The sequence below is a fragment of the Strongylocentrotus purpuratus genome, unplaced genomic scaffold (genome assembly GCF_000002235.5).
Source record: "Strongylocentrotus purpuratus isolate Spur 01 unplaced genomic scaffold, Spur_5.0 spur5_scaffold_7, whole genome shotgun sequence".
In the NCBI taxonomy this organism is placed as follows: domain Eukaryota; kingdom Metazoa; phylum Echinodermata; class Echinoidea; order Camarodonta; family Strongylocentrotidae; genus Strongylocentrotus; species Strongylocentrotus purpuratus.
The window spans coordinates 29863045-29883084 of record NW_022145613.1 but is presented as its reverse complement, the minus strand read 5'-3'; the positions used below and the strand labels follow the sequence as shown (position 1 = coordinate 29883084).

Sequence of the window (20040 nt, the reverse complement as noted above, 5' to 3'; positions counted from 1 at the left end):
TTCACTGTGTTATTGGAACTTTGGAAGTATAACGGATTCCCTTTCTCCTTTTTTTTTGTCCTCTTCTTTTTTTCCTTTTCTTCTTTTTCCATACTAGCAGTGCATGCTACAACATGTAAAATGATCATTATAATTACCATCACATCAGTCACTTAAACAAATGTAGGGGCTCGGCCTTATGCAAATACGGAACACCAAAATAGTATTAGTAAGAGAGAAATCTATATCGACCAAAAGCTGAATTGCGGCAGTTGTTAAAAATGAAATGAAATGAATAATAATAATAATATTCCGCTATATATAGGGCTCTAGGCACTTTACAGATAAACTATTACCTCGGCCATTGGATTCACTACTTGCCCACACCCCCACACACTGTGTGCACAATCTCCACTCCCCGGTGGGCTGAGCATTCCATGCTGAGCATGCTGAGCATTCCAGCCAGGTGTCACTCTTGATACTCAAAACATCAAGTAATACTTAATACTTGATTTCCTCATACTATGAGGAAATAAGAGTATGTGCAATTCAGCCTTTGGCTGCTAATCATTTGATGAATAAACTCTTTTTTAATCTTGAATCTTTTTGAATGTGACCAAAAACGAAAAAGATATTTATGTTACACGTACTAGTACAATAAACAACTTAAAACTGACATAATAATACCATATTAGTTTTAGAAATGACTAGTCTTAAACCTTGCAGGCGTAAGACTAGTCGAGAGGAAAAAAAGAGACTAAAAACATACGTATATATTATATTGAGGGAGAGAAAGAAAGAAAGGATGGATGGGCAAGTGAGAATGTGGGAGCCGAGAGAGAGAGAGAGAGAGAGAGAGAGAGAGAGAGAAAGGGGGAAGCGAAAAGAGAGAGAGAGAGAGAGAGAGAGAGAGAGAGATATAGCACGCATGTAATCCATTAGGCCTTTTATTATCATTATTATACTTATTATTATTATAATTATACAAAAACAACAGCTACAAACACATTTTGTAAAAATGCAAGTAGTTTGTGTAAGCATTGGGAGCAGGCACGTAGCCAGAGTTTGATGTTAGGGGGGGGGGGGCACATATATGTAATCGATCGAGGTCAAAAAAGGGGTCTAAAAAAACGTTCCCCCCCCCCCCCGTGCCCCCCCCCCCCCCCCCGTGGCTACGTGCCTGATTGGGAGAAGGCCTATGTAACTACGAAATCACGGATTGAAATATTATTGATAACAATAATAACAATGATGATAGTAATTATAATTCTAATGATAATTATCAACGATGATAATAATAATCGTAATAATAATCATAATAATAATAAAAATAATGATAAAAATAACAATACTAATAAAACTAAAAACTTGAATATAAATAGAGTAGGGGAGGGAGTATAGGGAGGCGATAAAAATATCGGGGGGGGGGGTGTTTGTGTGTTTGTACTGGTAAAGTTTGTACTGCTAGTAAGTAAGCACATTCTGTTTGAAGACTTTATGAAAATTCATGCTAATTTGGTAATTTGGGTCGAGGTTTATTGTATTTCAAACAAAAATATCTGATATATATATCTGGAAACTTATGTAATTATATCTGTTATGTTCAGGGGCGGATCTAGCTTTTTGCTAAGGGGGGGGGGTTGACCAATAATGACGATGCGGAGCATCGTCCACGAGCCGCGAAGCGGCGAGCCGATTTTTTTTTTGGGTGTTTATTTGAACCCCGTAAGTGATGTTTTCCTGGCATCTATTAACACAATGGAGACCATAAAAAGCAGTGCATGATAACGTCTTTTAAAATCAAGTAACAGTTAAATACACAGTTATATCCAGAGTTATCATGTGTTTGGTTAAGTTACCAGATGAGTTGAATATCTTCTCACAATATTTGCACTTGAAAGGGTTTCTCTCCAGCGTGCGTTCTTTTTTCTTTCTTTTTTCTTTTTTTTTCCTTCCCCCCCCTTTTTTTTTGGTTTGTTTTTTGGGCCGCCCGAGGGAGGGGTTTAAACCCCCTAACCCCCCCCCCCCCCCCCCCCTCCGTAGATCCGCGCCTGTTTCCCCGCGAAGCGTGGGCGCTGGATGTGTTTTATTTACTCAAATTGTAGTATTACAACACGTCCGTATTACACCCCCATGTATGGTAATTTACCCTGATGCCAACTTTTTTGCATGATTCAAACATACCTTCCAGTAAAAAAAGATGCGAGACTGGATTGCCGCAACTTCTTTGCCCTGTTTGCTTCCATATTGCTTGTCACTACACTCAGACCAGACTGATAAAAAAGTGAGCAACTTGAACAAGTAATCCAGGAAATGAGCAGCCCAGCTCAGCGTGCGTTGCCAGGTTAAATCTTCACAAAATCCCCACCCAAACGACACTTAAAATATCCCCAAAGTTGCCAAATTTTGACAGAAAATCCCCAAATTCGTTTTTCATAAAACTCAATATTATTTTCATTCCCAAATATTTATTTTTCATCCCCAAAGACTTCAACAATCCCCCAATTTTTTTTTTTTTTTTAATGTGGGGATTTTGGGGATGAGAATCGGCAACGCTGGCCTAGCTTGTCACTTCGGCGGTGGCCCGTGTCCTCAAAAAAGCTGATGGGGGGGGGGGGGGGGGGCAAGGGACTCTGTGACATTTGTTCGCCCAACCCCCCCCCCCCCTCCCCCCAAAAAGAAATAATAATAATAATAATAATAATAATATTAATAATAATAATAATAATAATAATAATAATAATAATAATAATAAATGAAATAAATACATAGAAATAGAATAAAATAAAATTACAAGTTTAAAAAAAAAGATAAGATTTTAAAAAATGGTCCCCGGATTTTTTTTTTTTTTTTTTTTTTTTTTTGGGGGGGGGGGGGGGGGGTTGCAACCCCCCCAACCCCCCCCCCCCCCCCCCCCCCACCTCTAGATCCGCTTCTGATGTTATAGTTTGGAATATATTGGAATAAGTGGATTGATCTTCAATTTTCATGCGTCTGCAAATCTAGCCTATCAAACCTGAACAATACTTTGCTGAACTAATCGAGCATTTTTGGATTCAGAAGGAATGTAGCGTTATGGTGGAATCAAAGCACCTAGCATAATAGCCAAAGTGGTAGAATGTAGGCCTACTTACTCTCATAATTATATCGGCATACACAATATTGCAATAAATACAAAGTAATATTGGCCAATAAAATAATTGCCTTTAACGATTAAAAAATCAACTATAGAAAGAAAGTCACCTTTTTTGTGCTTGTAGATCACTGTCTTTCCCTTTCTATCAATAGGGTGATCACACTGCCTGTGCACACAGTCTGCCCGCGAACACACACGCACACAACAGCAGTCAGTTGGTAGAAATAGCAATTTTTGTAAATTTATTTTTTTAAAACTAAACAATATTTTCAATTTTTTATTTCACATATATTTCAAGCATACCTTTAATTACAATTCTGTGTAGTTTCATTGTTATAGGCATGTTGGAAATATGTTAAATTATTTAATTAGAATATTGTCTTTTCAGCCATTGTGTGACATGGCCCGCTGATCGCCCATTGACTCGTGCTGCTATTCTGCGTGGTGAAAATGCACCTCAACTGATGTATAAAACTCTCCTACAAAAAATGCAATATCCTCATGTGTTTCACTCATTAAATCAATTTGTTGTTTACAATCAAGGTGGCCACAACTGTACTGGGGTCACTAAACTTTTGTTCACTCTAAAAATTCAGTCCCTGTGAAATATTATGGCCTGTTGAATGGCTTCTCGGAAAATCGTCATAAATCCTTAAATCTGACATTTAAAAAAAAATATATATACTGTGATGTAGCTGAAAGTCTGCAAATTCTTATCATTTGATCGGTTTTCTGAATAATTTGTGAAACACATAAGGAAATAGCTGTGACGGTGATCCAACTAATTTCCATCGCCATATTTTATTGGCATTGCAAAAATATTTGGAATTATTTGGTGTAAATGTGATCTATAAATATATGATTTAAAACATTCCAACAAAATGAACAGTTTGACTTTCCTATATATATATATATATAATTGGCTGAAATGATCTAATTTGCATATTTGATGAATATTCATGATTTTTTTTCTTCAAATAAAATATATTTCCATACCTGTCTGATATATAGGTTTCACTGATGTTTCATGTTCGGTTTTGATTTAATTACATATGCGCATATTAATTAGGCGGACTTAGTTATTTTCACAACTTTTTCATATCTGCAGATTCGCAAAAATGGTAAAAATTACTTATTTTATTGGCTTCTGTTTTCAAAACGGTAATAGATATATGAATTTTCTTTTTTGTATTTTTTACCACAAAGATGATATTTTAGTGTCTGATAATTTAATTTATTATTTGTGTCCGAGAAAGTGATGAATTAAATTGTCAACTTTGTCGAATTTTGTCATTTTGCCAATTTGACCATTTCTGGCAGGTTTTTCGGTAATTTTGCGATTTAAAAAAAATGGTATAAAATCACAACGCATTGACCGATTTCAATTCTGTTTTTTGTTTTTTGAAGCTTTCATAAAGCCGATCATTTGCAATCATCAAATAACATGCATACCAATATATACGTATCTAAATAATTTAGATACGTATATATTGGTATGCATGTTATTTGAATGGAGCCATGAAATATTGGCCTCTATTGGTAGGTTGCTAATGTCACGGTGGCATCTAGCTGAAAAGTGTGCACTTCATTGTAAAAGCGCTGATTATATGTCTGATTGTAATCTGTCTGTTTGTCAACACCGTACGCTATTCTCTTCTATGCATGCAAAATCAATCGCTTCCTTCATACGAAAATCCACGTCAACACACAAAAAGGCCAAAAACGACAAGAGTCAACTCTCAATATAATTCAATACTAAGACATTTTTCTTTCTTTGATCGAGGAGAAAGAAGAGTTCCAGGATGTTGAAAGCCGTAATACTAATTGGAGGACCTCAGAAAGGTAATATATTAAGTTAGTTAGATAGGTAATTGTGGTGATATTTTGTCCGGTCCCACATGCTCCTCTTGCTGTTGTGTGATTGTTTAATTTCAAATAAACCGTTTTTCTGTCTGATGTTCGAGCTGAGTCTGAATAATCACATCACCTAAATGCCCAATAAGTGCAGTTTTCCAATCAATATTTTTCTTGATTTGTTTCCCTTTCTTGGCTAGCCTAGAGTAAAGGAGCCGGTAATCGGCCAGCTCCAGTTTTCGGCCGATTGGTTGGATGCAAGGTAAAATCCCTCTAAAATACATCGCATAATAGCATAACACATATCCCACACTAGACCGAAAACTTCAGTCTCTCTAATCGTCGGTTGTTCCACTGAGACTACGTCTGGCTCCACTAGACCTCCGATTACAGAGACTGAAGTCTGGGGACCTCTTTCTGTGAGGCACTGTACGGAACAAATGGTTCGGTTCGACCGGACCGCGATGAATGAGATATGCAACGAGATTTTCACTCTTTACATCCTCATAACTGCTGGAATTACAACACAAATTAAAAATAACATATATATAGCTTATTTGACTTACGATAGCTTGCTCATTTAGATCCTAAATTAATGATTAATCCGAGAAAGTCTCGTCGTCAACATTATCCGTCTTGGTTTTAGTTGATGAATATTCATTTTTTCTTTTCGAACGTCCAATAGCTACCGTAGCTACGTACGAGTCGGCCCAGCTTGACCAACGAACTCCCACGAAACGAGTGCTCTGATTGGCCATTTGGCTATGTTTTGGTAGGTGGACCCGGAAATATATCGGCCGCCGGGTAATATTTCGAATGCATGAACGTACCGTTTCACAGTTCGGAAATACAAATTGGATAATTCATATAAGTAAGTCCGTAAATTATACATTTAATATTAAGTTATCAAATTTTGATAACTGTAATTAGGACAAATGACATACCGACCTAATTTACATCTGATTTAGAAATCAGAAAATTAGATCTAAATAAAGAAAATCGGGGAGAAAATGTTTTGACACAAAAAGCTGCCATTGTTGGCTATAGCTACCCCCATGGTACGAGATCTCTGGGTTGCCATCTGTATTGGGGAATGACAACAAATGTCAGTTTTATTAAAGAAATGACCCAAATCAGATGGTTATTGCTGTCTAATCCCACACATACCCTACCATGCCAGTGTCACTGAAGAACCACATTTGCAATGAAAAATATATCCTAAAATATCACATTTTAGCGATGCAATCGGCGGTCCCGCTACCCGAATCTGAAAAATCGAGTATCTTACGCGTGTCTGTAAGAAATATGGGTACCATAAAATGAGCTTTATTTCAAGTATTTTTCAGATTTAGAGCCCGATTTTGTGCTAGTCGCAAGCTCAAAAGTATCTCATCGCATGTATTAAATCAATGCAGCCGCACACCGCAACGCACACACAATATCTCTGTCTAATTCAGATTCCAATATCCGATCACCGCAGTACTAGTTTTCGGCCTGGCGATCTCCGGGGAGCTCCGGCGTGGGATATCTGCTCCGCCCGCTAGTGCTATAGATCAGCGTGGAAACGCACGGCACGTGCGTGCGCTTCCTATTGACTTTGTACATGCGGCCGAAAAACTGGTACGCTATGCCAAAAACTGACTCCGAAACAGTGAAAATTGAAATGAATATTGTCATGGCAATTCGTGATTTTTTTCTGGGATTCTTGTTTTGTTTAAATAATAATAATATTTGCTTCATGATTTGAACAAAAAATGATAATAAATAGGAAGTAAAGGGTCCAAAAAATAGGATTTTGTCTTAAGTGGCCGAAAACCGGCTCCTTTACTCTATATGTAGAACCAACAGTAACAGCAACACAAACTGACGAAGATATTCTTTTCCACAAGATTTATTTTTGCTGTTTAACTTTTGTATTGTTTTGTTGAATTATTTTGCCAAGGTTTGTGTGAACATCCTTTTCCTGCCCACCTCCTTGCACTCATAGCAGCATAACTATATGCTGTGTGTAGTAGAAAAACAAACTTAAAGACACCTTCTGAATTCTGTTGATTCTCATTACGTTCACTGGACAAAACTCACCAGAATTCACTCAGAATTGGCACTTTACTTTTAGTGGAGAAATGAAGACACCTAGATCTAATTACTAGCAGTAGAAAACAAACAATTCAACTCATCGATGTTGGTAGTATTTTGAGGATTTAAATCAGAAATCTATCATCAATCCCATTTGCATTTCACCAATGACAACTTTCAAATTCCTTAATGGCATACATTCTTATTTTTACTCAGATTTTGCTCAAACTTTCACTGACCTGTTTCTCTAATTTTCCTTCTTCTTTTAAAACCAACTTAAATGACTACTCACCATCCCCTTCAAGAAATACCTTCACAGTTAATGTGTCTGAATTTGTTTCTGATTAGAGGAGCTACTTATATTTAGCCCAAACAAAGTTCATTATTGAATGTCTTAAGTGGATATTTAGGAGTGGACACTCCAGACTTGTCTAAAATAGCAGTGTTTGTCAATTTGAATACAACCTGATTGCCTACTAACAAGCATTTATGCTTTCTTAGCAGCCAGGTAAAATAACCACCACTTATCACAGTCATGAATCTTATTTGATAATTGATTGCTTTAAATTGCAGGTACTCGTTTTCGGCCACTCTCCCTGGAGCTTCCGAAACCTTTGTTTCCAGTAGCTGGCTTCCCCATCATCTATCATCATATTGAAGCATGTAGCAAGGTATAATGAGCTATTATCCTTCATTCTGAACTCTGAAGGTAGTGTTGATTGAAGAATGTGCAGGACCATAATACAGGGATAACCACACAAAAATATCAATTTAATGTATAAGTGATGAATGAAAAAATTTAAAGGTAGGCAAAGGGAAGGCACAAGCAATATTTTAAAGTTTATAGCATCCTCTGTGGTTGGAGGTAGGGGTGGGGGGCTTTATGTAATAATGTAATGAATGAAAACAGAACAATTCTTAGATTGTATCTCATCCAGTCTAAATAGCAAATTTTAGAGTAAAATATATGTTAATACTTGTGATCACTCTTAATTCTAATAATGTCAAAATACAAGTGACTTCTAAATGCAATCTTTGAGTTATTTTTTTATGATATTTAGTCCTGTATATTGTAACTTATTGGCATATTCTATTTTCCTTGTTTACATTCCTTTGATGTCCTTTGTAGCTGCCAGATATCCAAGATGTTTTGTTGATTGGGACCTACCAACCCAGTGACTCTCTCAACAGATTCATCACATCAGCTCAGAGAGAATTCAAGTTCAACATAAGGTAAATAGAAATACTTACTTAACCATCTATTCTTCACAGTGGCTTCAGAAGAATTATGTTCACCATTAGGTAAATAAAAACAGTAACCTTAGCACATTCTTCACGATGGCTCAGAGACTTCTGATTCAACATTAGGTCACTAAAAATATGTACAATAGCATCTCCATGGCAATAGCTCAGAAAAGATTAAATCTTGAGAAGAAAAGAAAATTACCCTGTGATGCTGTGAACATATTCATCATAACAGCTCAGAGGGAATTCAACTTCAAAATAGTTGATTAGTTGGGTGTGCCTGTAATGAAACCATGACACAACATTCAGATTACCCTTCCATTAAACCAGGTACCTACAGGAATACACAGCTTTAGGAACCGCTGGAGGACTGTACCACTTCAGGGACCAGATCCTGAGTGGCCAACCCAAGGGGTTCCTGGTCTTCAATGGGGACGTGTGCTGCAAGTTCCCTCTGGCCGAGCTCTGGGACTTCCACGAGAAGGTGTCGCAAGATGACCACTACACCATGCTGTCAACAGAGGTAGGCTTGATACCAAGGCTGGGCATTATTAAGCAGGCCTCCAAATTTTCACAATTCTAAATGGGCTTATGCTTACAACCCTAAAATCTGGACACCCTATAATGTGGAGTCCTGCTGGGATAATTCCATTTCCATTCATATATTTTCAGTCATGTTTTTTCATTATAGCAGCATATATTTTGGATGCAAAGATATAGCTTATGAAGAATTATATAAGTGTTGCTAATTTGCTAATTGAACTTTTAAAATCCCTGTCATTTATTGGTTAACAAAATTATATTGAACTATACCTTGTGAATGTCCACCTTTGCTCTACCAGCCACATACATGTTGTATTTATAGTGTACATTGTTCTCTCTTTGCCTGTAGACCATCAGTGCATAGGGATCCTCAGTTTGGCAAGAATTTTCTAAAAGGGATCCCTTTTTGTACCCTTTTGCCAACATGCTTGCCAAACTAGTTGAGGCTCAGCTCCGGGGTCAAGTGATTGCTAGTCTGCAATCACAGACCCCTTATCAACCTTATTCTGACTGTACAGAATCCATGTCTGCTGTGCAACCGCTGCACATTTCAACTTGCCTTTGAGTGACTTTTTCCTTTCAAGTATCGCGCAGCTCTTGAGACTTTGTTCACAAAAATCTGATAATCCTTTGTGAGGTCAAGCAACATTTCATTACTCAGCCGTTATACATTTTCTACCAAAATTGTTTTGCATGTGTCATTTATTTGTAATCTTGAACAATCAGTGTAAATTTTGTTGAATTCTGTGAGAATTTAATTGTTTATATATTCCAGAACTCAAGTTTATCTTTAATAGCAAAGGTGAAAATTTTTCTATTTTGAATTTACATGTACATTTTTTTCTTTTCCTTTGTAGGCAACCAGGGACCAGAGTCTTTCATATGGGTGCTTAGTGGAGAATGAGAACACACATGAGGTCAGTGAATTTCATCTTTGGTTAGAGATCTTGAAAGGGACAAGTCACCAAAGTATATGTTGCTCTATATATTTGATGTTCCATATATTTCTTCTGTCAAGGGGTTTTGCAAGTTTGAATACACCGTGAAAAAGGCATCTAGTAAATAAGCTATTCAGCTCACCCACATGCACCTACAAGTGCGCGAAATTTAATTCCAAGTTAACATCTTTTTGGCCCCAATATCGAATCAAGTTTTCCCTTCATTCTTCTTGATTCATAATCATATGTTTTATACAGATTTTCATGTGTAATAGTACAACACTTCTTATGATATACAACTAGTAATGTTGATGATCGGGCCCATTTGAATCTGAGTTGGAGTAAAAATTTGGTTGATATTTGCTCTATGAAATTTGTAGCGAGGTTCTAAATGTTGCTTTACTGATAGAAAAAATGCTGTTTATGGTCCTTAACTTTGTGAAATATGGATATCATAAATCATAATACATGTACCAATATTTTGATTATTTTTTTTCTTCTTCAAGGTCATGCACTATGTAGAGAAGCCCCAAACCTTTGTCAGTACGGTGATCAATTGTGGACTCTACGTCTTTCCACCAGAGATCTTTCAGCACATTGGGAAAGCCTTCCAGCAAAACCAGGATGAAGTGCTCAAGTAAGTTCATTTAGTTTCATGTACATACATTACACTCTACCTCAGCTTGCTGATGGCAACATCTTTGAATAGGCTCTTTGGTTATTGTGATGTTATCTTTCTTCCTCCTTCTCAGGAGAAAGAGCAAAAAAAGTAGTGTAATTTTTTTGTTATTTCTTCCGTGATGTTATTGTTGCGGTATTTTTATGCCTCCACTACAAAGTAGGTAGTTCACTGTAGTCTTTTAAATGGTGTCAAGGTCATTTCTATTTCTAATTTTTCATGTGTAATTTGTATTAAATTTATTGAATGTTGTGTGCAATGAAATCCACACCTTAGCTAGAGCCCGAGTAATATAGGAGCACCATGAACACCTTGCATGTGCTTAAAAATATTCAATATTTTTTAATCATTATTGACTCTTCCCGTTATTCTGGTTGGTTCTTTCTGTTTCTCATTAAATGTGATTTTGTATTAGTTTACCATTCATCTGTCATTGTTTATTAGAGCTGTTTCAACTAAAGTCTTTGAAATTCTTCCCCATGCATTTTCAGTGGAGACCCCTTATTCCCCTCCAAAGACACAATACGCCTTGAACAGGACATCTTGGCACCTCTAGCTAGCACGGGGAAACTCTTCACTTTCAAGACAAATAATTTCTGGAGCCAAATCAAATCTGCAGGGTAAGTTGTACAACAATCGTCCTGCTTGTAGAAGAATTTTTGTTTAAATTGGATCCCACGGTATGATGTCATAATAGCATTTGGTGTACATTTTCTGGTTTTTAGGTATTTGATGAATACCAATCAAATCATTCTTCATGATATTGGCTACCTAATGAGGTCTTGTAGGCCTTGAAAATTGATAGCATGCAACAAGAAACATAATCATTCTTTTGAAAGCAAGTATTTGATGAGCAGATATGACATGAATCATAATTGTCATTGTTCTAAACTAGTGAACCCCTTCTGTTCAATTGGTTAGTGATTATCACAAATTGATATTTAAAAAAAAAATTAATTTTTTAATCATTATTAATTCTTTTTGAAATTAGACTTATAATGTCTTTTAAAAAAAACATGAGGAAATAAAAGGAAAAAAACTATTTTCTTTTTTTACTGCTCACATGTACGTAATGGCAATAGTGCAATCATCAGATATATTATAAAACAAAGTATCTGGTATTTAACTAGGTTATCTTCTATTTCATAGGTCAGCAATCTTTGCCAACAGGCTATATCTCAGTCTGTACCATGAAACTCATCCCGACCGATTATCAGATCCTAAATCAGAAACGGGACCATCGATAAGAGGGGATGTCTACATTCATCCTACTGCTACTGTAGATCCTACAGCTACGGTAACATAAAAGATCTTTTTTATTTTTCCCCCTTCCTTATCCATTTTCACCCCTGCATTTAGGCAATCCTGTAAAATGTGTCCTATATAATACATTTATTTTATCCCTTATTTCGTTTCAAAAATTATAAATCACTAGATGATATCATCACCTTGTGTTGCTTTCTGTTATAGGGCACTATACAGCTACAGTCAAACCTGTCTATAGTGACCACTCAAGAGAAACACAAAAAGTAGTCTTTGTAGACAGGTTCCTTTAGTACATGTTTCAATGAGAAACCATTTACAAGGGAAACAAAAAATGTGGTCTTTGGAGACAGGTGGTCACTAAAGCAGGTCTAACTGTATTTGTAGTCAGGATACTAGATACTGGTACTTCATGATGCAAAAGCTCCACTCAATCATTTCTTTTCTTCCTCTTCTTTTTTAAAACCCAAATGTTCTGGTATTCATAATGATAGATCATTCTTGTAAGTTGTATCATAAATGGTTTTATTTTAGCTTGGTCCAAATGTGACGATAGCAGCCAACGTAACGATCGGAGCTGGAGTCAGGGTCAGGGAATCCATTGTCTTAGAGGGCGCTACACTACAGGTGAGTCCTGTGCCATTGATTAGGAGAGTTTGGCCGACTAGGTTTCACTGAGTCACAACATGGCGTATATTCTTTTGTTTTGTGCTTGCCCAACAAAGCAGTAGTAGCCATATTGTGACCAACTCGGAACAGGGTTGACCAAACTCTGTGGATAGATGACTCTGGGTGAGTCAGGAGCAGGCGCATAGCCATGGGGGGGCACGTGCCCCCCCTAAAATTTCCAAGATCGGTTGATTTTTTTTAGACCCCTTTTTTTTACCTCGATCGATTACATGTAAGTGCCCCCCCAAACATCGAACTCTGGCTACGTGACTGGTCAGGAGCACATTGAATTAAAAAAAAATTAAGTTTGGTACAGTCCATGGCAGCATATGAGTTAATAGGTTAATTTTCCACCTACCTTAAAGGGGAAATCTACCCAGATAGTGAGTTGGTATCAATAGATGCAAAAAAATAAGAGAAACAGGTCAGTGAAAGTTTGAGCAAATTTCGATAAAGATTAAGAAAGTTATGATACTTTGAAGTTGCAAGTAATCAAACAAAAATTGGCAACTCTGTTTTAACTAAAAAAAATTTTATTAAATACCTTTAGATGTAAGCTTTAATAAGTCACATCCTCAAGAAACAAATCAGGAAAAAATCAATTTTCCACCTTCCTTAAAAATGACAAGACTTGGTAAGGGTATGAATAATTTGGTCAACTGTACATACCCAGTCCTTTATATTACTGTACCTGTTATACCTATAGGATCACTGCTGCATTCTTCATAATATCATTGGATGGAACAGCATGGTAGGGGCGTGGTCAAGGGTCGAGGGTACGCCCGATGACCCCAACCCCAACTTGGACTAGCCTTTATATTCCTTTATATTAATGTACCTGTTATACCTATAGGATCACTGCTGCATTCTACATAGTATCATTGGTTGGAACAGCATGGTAGGGGCATGGTCAAGGGTCGAGGGTACGCCAAATGACCCCAACCCCAACTTGGACCACGCCAAGATGGACAGCGGGACGCTCTTCAACGGGGATGGCAAACTGAACCCGTCAATTACCATCTTGGGTAAGATACACCTTCAATCATTTTAGAATATTAATGCCTTAAAGCCATACTGCACAAGTAAATCCCCTGTAGCGCTATCTCAGGTCAGCTGTGACAGTATGGTCCCATTCCTTGCTGCTTCCCTACATGTAGCTACGCCCTTAGTTCTCGTATCGAGTCCTCTATCTGCAAAGCGGAATTAGGTATTGGGTTACGCGCTGTTGGCAAGATGATGCTGTGCAATAAGCAGTACGCTAGGGCATAAAGTTCATTAGTTCAGTATCGCTTTAATGCTGGGGTATTGAGGCTCCATTCAATTTTAAGTGCATGCCAAGTTGAAATTATAAAAAGCATCATTGGGTTAATATTATTTGCAAACATTGCATGAAATGAAATTATGAAAAATTCCATCGTAAATGAATGAAGCTAAAAATAAAAGGATTAATATCAGCAGTCATTACATCACTATATTTCATGAAAATTCCATTGTAAATACATGCAAAGTGAAAACAAGGACATCAAAAGGTTAATAGCAATTGCAAACATTACATTTCTATATTTCATTTAAATTCACATTTATTTAAATGCATGCAAACTGAAAGTGAAAATAAATTCAAGAGGGTTAATGCGTTTCATTACTACATCTTACATTTATGAAAAAATATTGGCTCATTTTACCCTGCGCTTTTCCCCGTTTTTTTTCATGAAGTTTCATTTGGGATTTTTTATAATGCTTATCTCTGTCCTGGTAAAAGATCCCCATTTGCATATAAGCGTACATTTCATATAAGCTGGGCTTATTTATTATCATATGAGCTTAGTCATTGGATTTCATTTGCTTTTTGCCTAATAGGAATTTTTTCTTGTGATCAGATAACTCGATGTGTGGATGCACACATATATTTACAATAATCTCTTTCTCTGTGTGATGTAATTTGAGTTTTTAAGGTTTGCATTTAATTTTCCATACTTTTTTTATTCAATTAATATCTCTTTTTTGTAAACTTCACAGTTAACATAATCACTTCAATCTAATCTCTCTTTCTATTTTGATGATTTACTTACTGTAGGTAGCAATTTGTGAAATGAATATGATATGGAATTTCACACTTGACTTCATTCAAGTATTTTCTTCATAATCAATATGCTTAACAAAGTACAAGTAGTATTTTTTATATTAATCCATTTTTATACTAATGTGTACAGAGTACATTAGATAACAAATTTTCTTCATCAGCAGTCATTTTTTCGATCAACCCTCTTTCATTTATAAACATTTGTTTGTTAATCTATGAGTGACGAATCATACACTACAACCTGTACATATTATACCTTTCCCAGAAATGTTAGATATGAATTGATCGACTTAGAAATCATGTTAATATATGTTCATGTCTGATATACAGAACAGTACAGTGTACCGGTATGGTATTCAGTCATTATGATAATAGTAAATGTAGGTGATAGTGTTTTTTAAAAAAAAATTAATGAGTTATCCAACCAGGGTAAACTTAATTTGTGTTCATTGCTGAAACATATCCAGTATATTTTTTTTTTTTACTTTTTCCTAATTAATAACCACTAAATTGAACTGATTTACCAAATTCAGAAGGAAATTGTTAAATGGTATAAATACATGTATAGTCAAAAGTTCAGTTTTATTTTGGTTCACATATGCATAAACTGAAAGTCCAGAATATTTCACTACAATTTTAGTCATTTATATGTAATGATGATACCAACATTTTTTCGACAATCAATCATGATAGCTGATCCAAAATCACCTTTTCTGAAGTCCTGTTCTTTCCATTTCTGTCTTACTACTAAATGTTGTGTGACAATGTATAAGATGGCCACTCTGGCGACTTGTCCTCTGGCCACGATTGCCCTGGGCTTATATTACAGAGCAATTGTTGCTAGAGCTTGTGTGTCGTAGAACCTGGAGCACAAATAATGTATGTGTGTGTGTGTGTCTCTCTCTCTTTCTCTTTTTGTCTGACACACATCCCTGGTGGTGTCACTTCATATTTATGCAAAAGATGCATCACATTATCATCAGTCGAGTATAAAATGACCCCTTCCCCCCTTTTTGGCTTACTTTCAAGATCATTTTCCACAACATTTTACCCCTTTTTTTTCTTCATAAAACCAAGCATCCAATGCAAAATGGGCTCTAAATATAACCCTATTTTGGCTTGTCAGGTACACATTCACCAAAAAGTACCCTATTTTTCGCAAAAACAGTTACATACTCGCATCCATATGTATGCTTGCAAACAGTGTGAAGATATCAGAGATGACCTAAAGCCGTCGGTCCTCTGGTTGCTTACCAATAAGCATTTATGCTTTCTTAGCAGTCAGGTAAAAAAAAAAAAACACTTTCAATAAATTATTGCTCTTTCAAAATAACTTGTTTGTCCCTTTTTCTTTCAAATCTGTGAAAACATTGAAGCGTTCACCAACGTCCCTGAAATTATCCCTTTTTGCCAAATTTCTATAATGTATACACAAAGGTCAATATGAAGTGACCCCACTGGGGCGCACGTCTCTTCTAACCCTGCCTTACTACCGCTATCTCTAGGTGGCAAGGTGGTGATCCCTCCGGAGGTCATCATCCTGAACTCCATCGTCCTGCCTCATAAAGAGCTGGGATACAGCATAAAAAACCAGATCCTCCTCTAGCATCTATTAGGTATGCTGTCGTAGCACCGCATCCTTACTTTATAATTGATTATGATGATTATTGTATTTATGAGTATTGTTGTTGATTATTAGATTAGTGCATCCCCTTGTTTTTTGTTTGATATTTTAAATATTTTTCCTAGTTATATGATGTATTTATTTTTTTGTTTATTTATTCATGTGTTCAGTTATATTTTCTTCATTATGTTAGTTTATTATTATTATTAGAAGTAGTAGAAGTAATATTAGTAGTATTGTTGTTGTTTTAATTATTGCTATCATTATCATTAACATTATTTAATTAAGTATTCAACATTTAAATCTGTTGATTGTGTAGAAATTCAATTTTCGATTTCATTTATTTTCACCAATTCATAATAAGACAATATAAATTACAATCAAATATAAAAGCATTAAAACAAAAGATGAACCTGCAGAGGGGGTTTGATCAAAAACCATAGAGGTCAATTGGGGATCATCCCCTGCTTAAAACTAAAATATTAAAATGCAATAGCTTTTTTTAAAAATCATACAATGAACACATATAACACACACAAGAAATATATAAATACTACAAGCAATCCTAACAGCTATCCTGATTCAATCTTTTTGAAAGAGTAACTATAGAAGGTACAACTAGCATCCTGGGATACAGATAAATACTATTAGGTAGGCATGCAGTGTAAAAACAAGAACTGTTTTGATTTTCCAAAGAACAAATGTATTTTCTTTTTTAATCCGAGCTCATGGAATCTAAAATGCTCACAGTTCCTATATTTTGCTGGTTATTATTCTGTCTTTTTTTCAATTTTGTTCTTTTTTTCCCTTCTAATTTTATTGCTTGCATATTGTGTGGCATAATGAGAATGCATGCTATGAAGACGAGTACTATTCTGTGCTTAATGGAAGAGTTAAGTGCACATTTCTGTGCTTGTTTTGTTGCTTTTTAGATTAGAAAACAAAAAGAGATGTCATGCATGATAACCAAGCTGCTGAGGAAAATAGCACTTGCTATCAAGAGAAAATAACCTCTGTATATCCTTGCATAGATTCATTTAGATTTTGTGTTTAAATAATTTGATATTTTGCCTCGTTTTAACAATTATTTTACACATTTGATTTTTCGACAAACTTTATTTTTGGTTTATAGGGATATTTATTTACTGAGTTTTTCTTTTCCTGTTTTTCATTATTTTACAGATGTTATTTTTTTCTTCCAATAAAAGTTAATAAGTATGTACATCAGATGAGAAAGGGGATGGCAATTTATTGACAAATTTTACAATAATCAGTCAATCAATTTTGTAGCAATTTGTTAGTTTTATTCAGTGGAAGGAAGAGCTAAGCTTCAAAATACATGTACATGTACCAGGTATACAATATGTTTATATGGGAATTTTGCATGTTAATTGTATTGCCACTTTTATAAAAGGGTGCCTTTACATATGGATCAGGGGTACAATATTACTACCAATCTGGCCATGTTTGTGTTTGATATCAATACAGCCATAAATTTTACATGTTTTTAGTTATCATTTCTACAATCCACCTTTTTTCAGATTTCCAAGACCCTAAAGCGTCCTATTATTAGCAAGATTCTGAATGTTTTGTGCATCTTAGAAATTTCCTCCAGAATAGGGTCTTGATCACAGCATTTTCATATGTAAACCCTTTTTTATTTCGTTTGATAGTGAATGCCTTCAGCTCTCAATGCTTACATGTTGTAACCATATATTTTTTTGTGTGAATATTTCATGCACATCATTTGACAACTTGTGTTTTATTCCACTCTACTCACTCCACTCGTCTGCACTCACTCTGTAGTAACACACCACATACTAAGTTTAAACATTTACCAGATCTGAAATCAATTTTTTTTTTCCTCTGCATTTTCATGTTAACCTGTATAATCCAATATACCATCAGCTTCTCCCTATTAAAGCCATGTGTATTTCAAAACAATAAGCTCTACCCAACACCATGTGTATACATGTATTTCAGCACAATTAGCCTACCTTAAACCATGTACATTTCAGCACAACTGCCTACCGGACACATGTACATTTCAGCACGATTTATACATGTGTAGCCTAATTACCCTAAACCATGTATATTTCAGTACAATTACATTCACGCCACCTAAATTTTCAGCTTAAACAGAAACTGAAACAAATTGTGGCAGAGATTATACCAGTGAATTTCAGTCTGCCACTTTCAGGGAAAAGAAATGGACATGTACCTCAGTGTGAAAACTTTCAAACTCTGAAAATGTTCAAAATCTGAAAATGTTGCATGCAGTCATGTTTTTCCCTGTGTTCTGTATTGCTCTGGTTCATGTATTTGTAGTTCATTGAATGTATTATTTCACAAAAGTGACTTGTTTTTATACATTTTTACTACCATGTTAGTAAAAGAAACTGTTCAACATATTTTAAAAGAAGATCAACATTTGTATTCTGGGTAAAAAACACAATATTTCTTTTCTATTGGAATAATAGAATACTGTTTAAAAGATACAGTACAAATTATCCTGAAATTAAAGATAACATAACTATAGAATAAATTTCCTCTTGATTCCTACATACTTTTTGCCACAACTACAATTTTTCTTCCCATCAAATTTTGGACATATTTTTTTTCAACATGTATTTTCAAAAGTTAAACACATGTAGTACTCTAGAAACCAGGAGCTTATTGAAATGCATTTTACTTTTACACACGGTTTGTGTTCCAATTGTCCGGAAAGCCTGTCCCAGTCATTTAAATCTCCAAAAAGCAATTAAATACTTTAAATAATATCAGGCTTATCTTGCACATAATATGTTGCCATCTCTGTGCACTTAACAAATGTATCAAAAGAACATACCGTGCTTATAGAATTTAATTGTACATTAAAAAAAAAATAATAATAATAATAATAATGTAATTGTTTATCATTGTATTTTGTTTGTTATAGCGCTTAGAGACTTTGATAGAAAGCGCTTTTTAAGTTTCGTTTTTATTATTATTATTATTATTATTATATCTTATACCAAATTTGGAATAGCTTCAGTAACTTAATTTATTAAATCTATTTTCTGTTTTAGGTACCAATGTGAGCATTCCTCCAGAAGTGATGGTGCTGAACGCCATTTTGCTGCCGGATAAACAGATCTCCTCCAGCTTCAAGAACCAGATATTGCTCTAGGTTGCACGTACATGTTTCTCTGAGAACTTAATACATGTACCCATACATTGCTTTTCATGTTGGAAGCTTTGTAAGACGGAGGTGTGGCGTACAGTGGTTATAATCTATGTACACCAGAAGGCCTTTTTAGGATAGACTCTTGTTTGATTCTTCATCAACACTTTCCCTGCTGCTTCAAAACAACTAATCAATATGATAAGTCACAAACCAGAGAATTTTAGCCGCTCCCAATCATACAAGACTATCTTATTGCATATTGTAAAGAGAACCCACTAAAAGTGTACCATTCACCAAAACATGTGTTAATCTATGTGGTGTTCTACATCGCTATACTGTACTTTCAGAAAGAGATACTGCAGTAAACAGTAAAATAACTTTTGAGTGGACAAGTTAACGCAGGTGTACACTCTCGCAAGGAATAGAGTGCACATGGAACCCACGTTGTTCTTGTTTATGTTATCCCTTATTTTCTTCATTCTCCTTAATGTACTGAAAGCCAGGGAATGTGTTCTTTATGTTGACTTTTTTCAAGTTGACTGGTACACTTCAAGTTTCATCTTGTGTCAACAGTCATCAATTGCTGATTGATCATAGCGAGAACCAACAATGAAAGAAGAAGAAGTTTTGAAGGATAACATTTGAATTTAAAATCTTTTCTCTGCTTTCTCCAATTAAAATGAGCCTTTTGTACCAACATAATCAAATATTTTTTTTCTTGTTTCAGATCCTCGGAATTAATATATTGATGTTTTCAAAAATTTGCACGTAACTTCTAGTGATCAATT

At 35.4% G+C, this 20040-nt stretch overlaps 1 protein-coding gene across 2 annotated transcripts; it reads left to right on the top strand.

Annotated features, from left to right (window-relative positions):
• The first annotated feature begins 4784 nt into the window (after window positions 1-4784).
• On the top strand, window positions 4785-19331 carry LOC576782 (mannose-1-phosphate guanyltransferase alpha-A). Of its 2 annotated transcripts, XM_777054.5 has the most exons (12): window positions 4785-4957; window positions 7619-7716; window positions 8175-8278; window positions 8621-8813; window positions 9691-9750; window positions 10278-10408; window positions 10942-11070; window positions 11600-11747; window positions 12248-12340; window positions 13236-13407; window positions 15968-16078; window positions 19155-19264. In XM_777054.5, the coding sequence occupies exons 1-11, from the start codon at window positions 4918-4920 to the stop codon at window positions 16066-16068; spliced, it is 1269 nt and encodes a 422-aa protein (XP_782147.2). In that variant the 5' UTR covers window positions 4785-4917; the 3' UTR covers window positions 16069-16078; window positions 19155-19264. The 2 variants fall into 2 exon arrangements, with proteins under 2 accessions (XP_782147.2, XP_003724563.1); XM_003724515.3 differs by lacking the exon at window positions 15968-16078 and having other exon boundaries at window positions 4786-4957; window positions 19155-19331.
• The last annotated feature ends 709 nt before the right edge of the window (window positions 19332-20040 follow it).

Excerpts from the sequence above, each read along its gene's own strand:
- LOC576782 (XM_003724515.3), top strand. The coding sequence starts at position 4,918 with ATGTTGAAAGCCGTAATACTAATTGGAGGACCTCAGAAAG. Across the intron at positions 9,751-10,277 it reads AGAATGAGAACACACATGAG|GTCATGCACTATGTAGAGAA; the intron begins GTCAGTGAATTT and ends TTCTTCTTCAAG. Across the intron at positions 11,071-11,599 it reads AGCCAAATCAAATCTGCAGG|GTCAGCAATCTTTGCCAACA; the intron begins GTAAGTTGTACA and ends TCTATTTCATAG.